Raw genomic sequence first — 12,053 nt, forward strand, 5'->3', positions numbered from 1 at the left:
AAAGCTGAAGTGACTACACTTTAAAGGACGCAAACATTTTTATTTTTACTTTTTAAATTTATTTTTGTATTTATTGGCATGTTCATTGTTGTAAACAGCGGTCGGCATGAGAAGAAAAAAAAAAAAAAAATTATCAAAACCTTGTACTGATCTGTTATAAATTAGATGGCAATTTAAAAAAAAAAAAAAAAGTTATGCAGAGAAAGTAATTACAATTTGTGGGTTTCTATTTCTGTAAAACAATAAGTGAGGACGGATTTTATGCGGTTTTATTGTTTTGCTGGAGATGATTAAAATGAAGAAAAAAATAAAAATCTGTAAGAGGGAAGAGAAAAAAAAAAAAAAAAAAGTGTTCACAACTGATAACAGTGACCCAAAAAAATTAATAAAAACCCACAAGCGTATACAGAAGTCTATATAGTACCAGGTGATGGGGGAGGGGAAAAACAAAACCCCTTACATAGGCAGCTATACTGTCCAATGTCCACAGTGTAGATCTGTAAGAATCAGGGGACCGCTTCTGTGTCGGGGACCAGGGGAGAGTTTCACTTCTATTTACACTCATGAAGGAAACAGTAGAAGTTTGCTCTATTGCAAAAGTGAGGCAAGCAGCGCTTCTCTCCAGCTGCTGTAGAACTACAAGTCCCAGCAATCCTATAAGGCTATGTGCATCTATTCCACTCTCTGGCAGGGGAGAGATTACGGGGAGTAAAGGAGCCGTCATCCGTATTTGAGCGTTTCTTATACTTACATTCAGGTGCTCTGCTTGGCTGTCAATGAATAGATCTTCGCCGTTAACAATCATTTTTTTTCTTTTTTTCCCTGACCTCGCCCTGTTCGCATTTAGCACAAGATTTATAAAAAAAAAAAAAAAAAAAATAATGAGAAGTACCCCAAATTATTAGAGGAAAATCTAGATCCACGGTATCTGGGTACAGGGTTTGTATTCACTGACATCAAGCATGTATATTGAAAATGGCGCAAAAGGGGCTTGTCCAGGATATAAAAATAAACAGAACAGCACCACACCTGTCCACAGTATGGTTGTGGTACTGCAACTTGACTTCAGTCACAGAGTAGCGATGCAATGGGAGCCCCATAGTAATTATTTAAAGACCTCCATTTATTATGGGCGAGGCAGTGGCTCCTCCTTCCCACACCCTTGGACTTTTAGTTCTACAGCAGTGATAGAGCAGCAGTATCGTGCACTATTGCTACCAACCAGCCTCACATTCTTTACCTCATCGGGCTACCTGTAGAGCCTTTCCCCTTCTCCCCAGGCAGTGGCCGGAGCCCGCCACAAACCACCGGCAGGCGCGAGACAAGTCCGGGTGTATACAGCAGTATCAGGCTCATGTGATTGTACCAGCGGCCGGGCTCTCGCACACATACAGACTCGCACGTTATACATCTCTCAATGAGGTAATGTGTGTATCAGCAAAATAAAAGTCTCCAGGCTTTATCTTTTGTCTCTCCCCCCCCCTTTCCCCAAACAGTAGCCTTACGCCCCTCCAGGGCCGTAGCCGCGGCAGTCTTACCTGAGCTAGGTGATGCCCATTCCTCCGCTGCACCCGGCTTTGCATTAACTTAATATATATTTAAATATCTCTCATTTCTTACTTATTTGCACGTCCCTTTCAGCTTTACAGTTTAATCGACCTTAGTGCAGAACACAATTAGAAGTCACAAACAAGGAATCCAGAAGGTTACTAGGCTGCTGATTGGCTGAAGACAGCTGACCAATCAGTGCTGGTGTCATAGCGTCACACTCAAAGTATCACCCCTCCCCCCTCCGCCAAGAAGCGCGACTCCTGCGGCAGTGAACCAGTCTAGAATAAACAAAAAAATGTGGCTCGCCAGCGTGGCCGGGCGTGTCAATCGTCAGTCCTGAGCGGCGTCTTTAGTGGATGCTCCATCCAGATAGATTTTCAGCGCCTTCTCTTTGCGGGGAGAGTAAGTCACGCGGTGACCAGTTTTTTGCAGCCGGCTGCTTTCCTTTTTCATCAGCTCGTTCCTCTGCTCGTCTGTTAATTCATTCAGATCCTCGGTTTTATCCCTGTGAGGAGGCAGAGGGGGGAGAAAATAAAATGAGTTGTGGAACTCCAGCAAGATCAGCATGCTTCACTCCTGAAATACTCTGTGCTACTGGGAGACCCGGCTACTTACTAAGCACTCCTCAGTCTAAACACACACAAGACCAATTTAACAAAATCCAACATAACAATGAACATGATACTTTTCCCTTACTGAAAAAAGATGGATTTTTGGTTCTTACCGTAAAATCTCTTTCTTGGAGCCTTCATTGGGGAACACAGATTACCATGGGGGTGTATGCTGCTGCTGCTAGGAGGCTGACACTATGCAAAAAACAAGAGAATTGACTCCTCCCCGGCAGTATACACCCACCGACAGATACCAAGTACCTCAGTTGGTGAGAAAGCAGTAGGAGAAGCCACGGAACAATAAACATATGGTATGTACCAACCGAACAAGGGACTCAAGGACCCAACACGATACAATTTAAACAGGGAGGGTGCTGTGTCCCCCAATGAAGGCTCCAAGAAAGAGATTTTATGGTAAGAACCAAAAATCCATCTTTCTTTATCGCCTTATTGGGGGACACAGATTACCATGGGACGTTCCAAAGCAGTCCCAAGGGCGGGAACAGCAATAAGGAACGAAAGAACAGGAAGGGCTTAGGTCGGCCGATGCGCCACCGCCGCCTGCAGGACCTTCCTACCAAACGACTGCATCAGACGAGGCCTGGGCATGAACCCTGTAGGACCTCGCAAACGTATGCAAAGACGACCAGGTCGCGGCCCTGCAAATTTGCAGAGCCGAAGCCTGGTGTCGAACGGCGCACGAAGCTGCCACCGCCCGGGTGGAGTGAGCCCTCACTCCCGAAGGCGGCCGTTTTTCCTGAAGACGGTATGCTTCCAGAATAGTAGAACGAATCCTAGTAGAACGAATCCAGCGAGCGATCGTGGATTTGGATGCCGGAAGCCCTTACCGGTGACCTTCAGAGATGACCAGCAATGAATCGGATTGACGAAAAGAAGCAGTCCTAGCGAGATAAACACGCAAGGCTCTAACAACGTCCAGTTTGTGGAGAGACTTCTCAAAAGGGTGAGAAGGAGCAGGACAAAATGATGGAAGACTATATCCTCGTTGATGTGGAAGGAGGATACCACTTTTGGGAGAAAAGAAGGAACGGGCCTGAGGACGACTTTATCCTGATGGAGGACCAGATAAAGAGAACGACATGACAGGGCCGCTAATTCAGAAACTCTTCTGATGGATGTTATGGCAATTAGAAAGGTTACCTAACATGACAGAAAAGACAAAGGAATGTCCTGGATGGGCTCAAACAGTGCTTTTTGGAGAACGCTAAGAACGAGATTGAGATCCCACGGTTCTATCGTGAATGATGAGGAGGAGCCACATGAGCGACTCCTTGGAGGAATGTCTTAACCTGCGGTAAGGAAGCGAGCTCCCTTTGAAAAAGGATAGACAAAGCAGAAACCTGGCCCTTGAGAGTACTGTGAGATAGACTCGAATCTAAGCCAGACTGGAGAAAAACCCAGTATGGACGGAATGGAAAAGGACATTGGAAAGACTTTTATCGTCGCACCAACGGAAAAAAAAAAAAAAGCCTTCCAATGCCTAAGGTAGATAAAGGAAGAGGCTGGTTTCCTGGCTTTGATCATCGTCTGAATCACCTGGTTTGAAAAACCTGAATCTCTTAAGATTGCAGCCTCGATGGCCCTGCCGTTAAATTCAGAGAACGAGAATTCTCGTGGTAAAGGGGGGCCTTGCGAGAGAAGATCCGGACGGTCTGGAAGCCTCCAGGGGACGTCCGCGAGCATGTTCACCAGTTCCGCATACCAAGGCCTCCTTGGCCAGTCTGGAGCCACAAGAATCACTGGCACCCCTTCCGATTTTATCTTCTTGACCACTCTTGGGATCAAGGCAAGAGGTGGAAACAGATAAGGAAGTTGGAACTGGGACCATGGAATTCACCGCAAGCGACGGCTAGAGGGTCCCTGGACCTGGCTACGAAACGCAGAAACTTGTGGTTCATCCGAGATGCCATGAGGTCGACATCCGGATAACCCCAGTGCTGGCATATCTGATCGAAGACCGTGGACTGAAGATACCATTCGCCTGACGCTAGTCCTTGACGACTCAGAAAATCGGCTGCCCAGTTTTCCACCCCTGGAATGTGCACAGCGGAGGTTGTTGGAACGTACCGTTCTGCCCAGCGCAGTATCTTGGCCACTGCTGACATCCTTGGTTGCTGCGCGTGCCGCCCTGATGGTTTATGTACGCCACAGCCGTGGCGTTGTCCGACTGAATGCGGACCGGCTTGCCGACGAGAAGAGGTAGCCAGCGAAGAAGGGCCAGGAAGATTGCTCTGATTTCGAGACGATTAATAGGGAGCAGGGCTTCCTGTGGATTCCAGCGTCCTTGGGCCGTTCTCTGATGGAAAAACCGCTCCCCAACTTAGAAGGGTGGCATCGATGGTAATGACTTGCCACTGGAGCGGGAGGAAGGACCTCCCCTGGAGGACTGACGTAGGCATTGCCCACCAAGTCAGGAAATGCCTCACTCTGAGAAGGAGGAGAATGGGGCGGTCTAAGGACAACGTCGTCTTGTCCCAAGCTGAGAGGAGGGACAGCTGAAGGGGGCGAAGATGAAACTGTGCAAAAGGCACTGCATCCCTGGAAGCAACCATCTTCCCCAGAACTTTCATGCCGAGCCGAAGGGGAATGGGCTTCAGCCGTATGAGGGCTTGAGTTTCTTTGGACAGAGGCGCAAATTTTTTCCCTCGGAAGAAACACCCGGGGCAGATTCGTGTCGAGTTCCATGCCTAGGAAGGTCAGACGCTGAGTGGGTCTGAGAATGGACTTTTCCTTGTTGACTAACCATCCGAGATGGCCGAGGGTATCCAGGGTTATGTGAAGACTCAGGAGACAGTCTTGAAGGGACAAGCCTTTGATCAAGAGATCGCCCAGATAAGGGATGATAAGAATCCCCCTGGATCGAAGGATGGCCGTGACCGTCGCCATCACCTTCGTGAAAACACGGGGAGCAGAGGCTAGGCCGAAGGGAAGAGCCGTGAATTGATAGAGATTTTCCTGAGACTCCATTTTGAAGTGGAGAATCTTCACATGGCGAGAGAGCAACTTGAGGTCCAGGATTGGTCGAAGGGTCCCGTCTTTTTCGGGACTACGAAAAGATTTGAGTAGAACCCTGAAAACCGTTCGTCTGAGGGAACGGAAACAATCACTCCGGCGGAAAGAAGGGAGGAGATGGGGCTGGGAAGCAAAATCGATCTTGCATCCGGATGCGATGATTTCCCTGACCCAAGCATCGTCGACAACAGACAGCCAAGCGTCCGCGAAAAAGGAAAGTCTGCCTCCCACCCTGGAAAAACTTCCAGGTGGGGTGACCCGTCACTTGGAGGAGAACCTATCGGAACGGACACCTGAAGACCTGGAGTATTGTCCTCTAGATCTCCAGCGGGGAGCAGGTTTATAAGATGTGTTTTTTTTTTTTTTTTTCTTTTCCTTTTTCTTCTTCTGCTCTCGCTCCGTAGAGCCGGAAGGCCGATCTTGCTGTGTAGATTTTTCTGTGGACGAGAAGGCACAAAAAGGGGCTAAACGGCCGGAAACCCTTTTTGGCCTAGACTGAGGGAGAGAAGTGCTCTTACCACCAGTGGCATCCGAAATTATTTGATCTAGCTTGGCTCCAAAGAGCCGAGAACCATGGAAAGGCAGATTGGTAAGCAACTTTTTAAAGGTGGTATCTGCATTCCATGACTTTAGCCAAAGGACTCGGCGTACGGCTACTATGTTGCTGTTAGCCCTTGCTACGCACCCAGCCGCATCCAAGGAGGCGGTTAAGAGGTATTTACCGGCATGATTAATTTGATCTGCTAGATCTGCCAGCTCGTCCTGGGGAGCTGCCGCTAAGATGCCTCTGCGAAGAATTTTTGCCCAAGCTGAAATGACTTTTGCCACCCAGGCGGAAGTGAAAATAGGACAGAGAGAAGCTCAGGGATAGAGCCGTCTTAGAAGCTATACGAGAGACGGAAGGAACCACTTCGGGGGCTTTGGTCCATTTTGTGAGCAGATCCACATCAAAGGGATACAGGACATCTAAGTACCTGCGGCCTGAAAAGCGTTGTTCAGGGTGCTCCCAATGTTTGGTTAGAGTAGTATCGAACTCCTTGCGGTTCGGAAAGGTTCGGGATGGAGGCTACGCTCGTTTAAATGGAATAGAACATTCCTGAGAAGGCTTGTCCTGCGTAATTTCCAAAGTTTGGAAGATGGCAGAAAGAGGACTATCGACCATATTCCGCGTTTTAGATATGTTATCTGCCTCTGAACTAGATCCCGATTGGGGATCGTCGTCAGACCTAGGGTCGTCCTCTGAAGATGGAGAAGGAGAAGATGGGAGAAGCCGACGGGCCTAGCGAACTGGAAGACGAGCCAGACAGAACACGCTTCCTAGAAATCCTACTCGGCCTGTCCCTCTGAAGGTCGCGGTCAGGTGCGGACGACCCACCCTGAGAGGTGGTCGGTGCACAGGTGGCTGTAGATAACTGAGGCAAACGTTCTAAGACCTGGACCAGGGACTCAGAGACTTTAGTCAGATCGGGGACCGACTGCGACATTGCAACGGCCCACTCTGGAAGGTGGGAAGTACCCTCATCCCGGGAATCATGTGCTCCTGAGAGGCCGACATAACTGAAGGGCTGCAGGACGGACAGATGACTGACCTGAAGCCCATTTCTTGTTACCGCGTGCACAGGCGTAATGGGAAACGGTGGGCTTGAAAGACAGAGCTGTTGCAGGAAAAGATACGCCTTATGGCTGCATTACACAGAAAAGAACTGCAGAGGGGGGCCAATTTGCCATTAAGCGCCGAGCCTACCGAGAATCTGACGAGCAGCCGGACCCTGACGTGTCCCCCAAGCAGCGCAGGAAGCAGAGAAAATTGCAGGAGAGAACTGGTTGTGAGTCCGGAGGGCGGGATTTGGCGCACGGAGGAGATTGGCAATAGCAGAGGGGGGGCGCGGTAAAAGAGAGAGTGACATCACCTAAAAAGAAAGACAAGCTGTGATAGGGTGGAGAGGGCGCGAGAAAAACGCGCGCTCAGAGAAGAAAGCGCGCCCAGTGTAACAGGGAGCGCGCTCAGAGCGGGGAAAGAGAAAGCGCGGCTGAAAGAGAAAGTGAAAGTGAGAGCGGTCTCTCTCCCCGCCCGAGCTTTTACACTGACACCCGCGGCGCCGCTAATTAAGGTGAGCCTGCGCTACCCTGCTAAATAATAAAGAGCCCCCTGAGCCCAGGCAGACCCCCGGTGTTATGTGCCTCTGTATTAACAGGGAGCGCGGCTGATATGAGAGACGCGCGGCTAGTAGGGGCGGGAGATTCAAATGCAGACTCATCTCCACTCTTGCTTCCTGAGACATTCGGGGCTAAGGGATCGTTCAGGATCTTACCCGACGTCCCTGAAGAGGAGGGCCACAGGGGCATGAGTAGGGAACAGGCCGCTGGGAGAGGTCCTCTTACCCGTGTCACGTAGAAGACGGCGTCCTTTTGTTGGGAGCGATGGCGACCACCGTCTTCCTCTCAGCCCTGTCCTGGGATAGGGATGAGGAGTTGTTTTGGCAAGGACCGGCCACCTGTCGTCCGCCCATAGCACCGAATGGTGATATGGAAAAAGTCCTGCCTGCGGTACTGAGAGTTGCGATGTGGGCGACACCACACTGCTCGCTCAGCCGCATGATATGGGAAAGCAGGGTGAACATTGACCCCCTGTTTCCCGGTGTAGAATCTGGAAAATAAATGGGAAAAGATTAATACACACACACAAAACCTAAAAGAAAATGGTTAGATGCGGATCTGGGGAGATCCCGGTCCGCCTCCTACAGACACTAAGCACAAACTGAGGTACTTGGTATCTGTCGGTGGGTGTATACTGCCGGGGAGGAGTCAATTCTCTTGTTTTTTGCATAGTGTCAGCCTCCTAGCAGCAGCAGCATACACCCCCATGGTAATCTGTGTCCCCCAATAAGGCGATAAAGAAAGGATGTTCATAAGGACATAATGGAAGGACAACGCCATAGAAACAATGTATAAACCTATATAGAAATAAGGAGTATAAACGCCCAAACAATTACTGGAGAAAGTCAATTTAATGGTATCAAAATTTGCTCTTTATTAATACAGGTGCAAAAAAATGTATATATTAAAAATACAATCATATGGTCAGATACCAGGGATGACACAAAAAAAGGGGAATGGGATCGCTGCACATAACTTGTAAATGCAATGGTACAAAACTTGAATTAAAAACCCCCAAAGCAATGCAAAATTCATCATAATGCAATGTACTCCCACCCTTAACAATCCATTATTGTAAACAAAGTATAGTCCATGTTAAGGGGCCTCAGGGATCATGAAAAATCTTCCATTTAAAGTGCTGTGTGCAGGAAGGTATGGGGGAAAATTGATAAAATGACCATGCTTACCCATGTGAAAAATGCATATGCAGCGTGTCCGATCCCCCAAGCCCCTACGCATGTTTCGCGCTGGGCTTCATCAGGGGGCTAGTGTGGTGCTGCTGAACATGCGGGGTATAAATATCCAAAAAACAGGTGTCTAAAATTAGCACCGCTGCAGGAGTAAAAGAGCGCATGAGAGGCAGGCCACGGTCCTGAAAACTCACATCCGGCTGTCATCGCCTGTGGGAGGGACACGGAAAGACACTGCTCTCCTGACGTCATTGTCCCGCCCCAAGCCGTGTTGACGCCTTCCGCGACGCCCGTCCAACACGGGATCAGCCGCACATGTGCAATCCTGCAGCAGCCATTTTAACTACTGGCCAGAAAAAGGGCAAATCGGAGTGGAGTCACACAGCCATCAGGAGAAACACTAGAGAAGCGTTACTGCTTAGAGCTAATTACTGAATCATGCAATATAACAAAAAACAACTTTAACGGGCGATAGTTATTCTCAGAGCCAAAGACCTCACAACAATTTGATATAGCGGTCCTTGTAGTTACTGGCTTAAAAAAACATATAAAGATCAAAGAAAAAAGGATACATATATAAATATCGCTCTGCATGTATAAATAACATCCCAAAAAAAGGGGAGTCTTAAAATTGTTTATATAAATAGATATTAAGAGTTATAACACCCTCCCACTATAAATGTTGTCACCAACATTCAATCGGGCAATAGCCCAATGAAAATTTACTTACGGTGACCATTCTATTCTTAGTCATAACATCATATTATCTAGCAGAAAAAGTTATTATATATTTATATATAATATATCCCGACATGAAAATGCAACACATAATTACAATGATGTCAAATTAGCTCCGAGATCCACGTGGAAAATACACAAATTGTGTGATTCATTGTTCTATGCACGGACAGAAAAGAAATTCCACATGATTAAATCTCCACCCTATTTTCCTTATTTCCAGACGAACATGATGAAATCATACGATCAATATAGACCCGCACTATGCATCCAATATCTCATATAAATTGTACGCTAAAAGAAGAGAAAGGATAAAAAAGCAAATTAAAAACAAGAACCAAAACAAGAACATTATATAAGAAATATATAATATAGCCAGAAAAACACTATAGAAAGGGGGCAAAGGAAAGCTTTTCATTGAGTCCATGAGGTGTCATGGAACCCAAGGTGACTATTCATCGGCACTCCAGCTGGGCTAAGATTTTCTTGTAATCTCCACCCCTAGTCCCAAGGTGTACTCCATCAATTCCTCTGACTTTAAATGTCCGTGGATCGCAATTATGGACTTGCTTAAAATGCCGAGGGATAGTCTTGAGTGTTGTAACATCCGAAATATCCCTTGCCGCCCTTATATCCCTTACGTGTTCCCTAACCCTGGTGCGGAGTTCCCTGGAGGTGAGGCCCACATAGATCAAGTCACATGCACATACAGCATAATATATCACAAATGTGGTACTGCAGGAAATATAATTTGTAATTTGATATTCAGTACTGCCATCAGCCGCTTTAAAGGTTGGGTCTGGAAGGGGTCTGTCAGGTAGGATTCCCTTTAATGTGTAAACACTGGTCTGTTCTGCAAACGGACACCACATTAAAGGGAATCCTACCTGACAGACCCCTCTTGACTGCTAGGAGGGGAAGAAACTTAAAAGACTTTCTCGTGAGAAGTCATTATGTGGCTAGACCCACTAACGCTTTTGGTGCGAAGCCCCAGAGGTGGGGGTGTTACCCATGTGGCTCATGTCTGGCTTGCCAAAACATCATCAGGGCAACCACCTTTAAAGCGGCTTTCTCTTCTTTTAGCGTACAATTTATATGAGATATTGGATGCATAGTGCGGGTCTATATTGATCGTATGATTTCATCATGTTCGTCTGGAAATAAGGAAAATAGGGTGGAGATTTAATCATGTGGAATTTCTTTTCTGTCCGCACATAGAACAATGAATCACACAATTTGTGTATTTTCCACGTGGATCTCGGAGCTAATTTGACATCATTGTAATTATGTGTTGCATTTTCATGTCGGGATATATTATATATAAATATATAATAACTTTTTCTGCTAGATAATATGATGCCTTACATCCCTATGATGTTATGACTAAGAATAGAATGGTCACCGTAAGTAAATTTTCATTGGGCTATTGCCCGATTGAATGTTGGTGACAACATTTATAGTGGGAGGGTGTTATAACTCTTAAAATTGTTTCTATAAATAGATATTAAGACTCCCCTTTTTTTAGGATGTTATTTATACATGCAGAGCGATATTTATATATGTATCCTTTTTTCTTTGATCTTTATATGTTTTTTTAAGCCAGTAACTACAAGGACCGCTATATCAAATTGTTGTGAGGTCTTTGGCTCTGAGAATAACTATATCGCCCGTTAAAAAGTTGTTTTTTGTTATATTGCATGATTCAGTAATTGGCTCTAAGCAGTAACGCTTCTCTAGTGTTTCTCCTGATGGCTGTGTGACTCCACTCCGATTTGTCTCTCCTTGTCCCTCCTACAGGCGATGACAGCCGGACGTGACGTTCCAGGACCGTGGCCTGCCTCTCATGCGCTCTTTTACTCTTGCAGCGGTACTAATTTTAGACACCTGTTTCTTGGATATTTGTACTCCACATGTTCAGCAGCACCACACTAGCCCCCCGATGAAGCCCAGCGCGAAACGTGCGTAGGGGCTTGGGGGATCGGACACGCTGCAAATGTATTTTCCACATGGGTAAATATGGTCATTTTTTCAATTTTCCCCCATACCTTCCTGCACACAGCACTTTAAATGGAGGATTTTTCCTGAGGCCCCTTAACATGGACTATACTTTGGTTACAATAATGGATTGTTAAGGGTGGGAGTACATTGCATTATGATGAATTTTGCATTGCTTTGGGGGTTTTTAATTCAAGTTTTGTACCATTGCATTTACAAGTTATGTGCAGCGATCCCATTCCCCTTTTTTTGTCTCATCCCTGGTATCTGACCATATGATTGTATTTTTAATATATACATTTTTTTGCACCTGTATTAATAAAGAGCAAATAATTTTGATACCATTAAATTGACTTTCTCCAGTAATTGTTTGGGCGTTTATACTCCTTATTTCTATATAGGTTTACACACACAAGACCAGCAGACTCCTCTTCTAAAAGAATCTGTGCTGCTGGAAAGCTCCTGCTTCCTCCACAAGAGCAACACACTCCTTTCCTGAAGTGCTCTGTGCTGCTGAGGCATTCTGCTTTTTTCTTTTACCATGTTGCAAATGGGGCTTACTGCTCTCCTGAAATACTCTGTACTGCTAGGAGGAGCCCATCCTCACAGCACACTGCTCTCCTGAAATACTCTGTACTGCTAGGAGGAGCCCATCCTCACAGCACACTGCTCTCCTGAAATACTCTGTACTGCTAGGAGGAGCCTATCCTCACAGCACACTGCTCTCCTGAAATACTCTGTACTGCTAGGAGGAGCCCATCCTCACAGCACACTGCTC

General features: G+C 46.7%; 1 protein-coding gene across 4 annotated transcripts in view; it reads right to left on the bottom strand.

Annotated features, from left to right (window-relative positions):
- Positions 1-1,635: 1,635 nt before the first annotated feature.
- Positions 1,636-12,053, bottom strand: part of USP47 (ubiquitin specific peptidase 47) — a 51,577-nt gene continuing 41,159 nt past the window's right edge. For all 4 annotated transcript variants that reach the window (XM_073578374.1, XM_073578375.1, XM_073578373.1 and 1 more), the window contains exon 28: positions 1,636-2,056. In XM_073578374.1, the coding sequence (XP_073434475.1) occupies positions 1,882-2,056 (175 nt within the window). In that variant the 3' untranslated portion in view covers positions 1,636-1,881. The remainder of the gene's footprint in view (positions 2,057-12,053) is intronic.

The sequence above is a fragment of the Dendrobates tinctorius genome, unplaced genomic scaffold, assembly GCF_039654945.1.
Source record: "Dendrobates tinctorius isolate UK_male_01 unplaced genomic scaffold, ASM3965494v1 ptg000059l, whole genome shotgun sequence".
Classification (NCBI taxonomy): domain Eukaryota; kingdom Metazoa; phylum Chordata; class Amphibia; order Anura; family Dendrobatidae; genus Dendrobates; species Dendrobates tinctorius.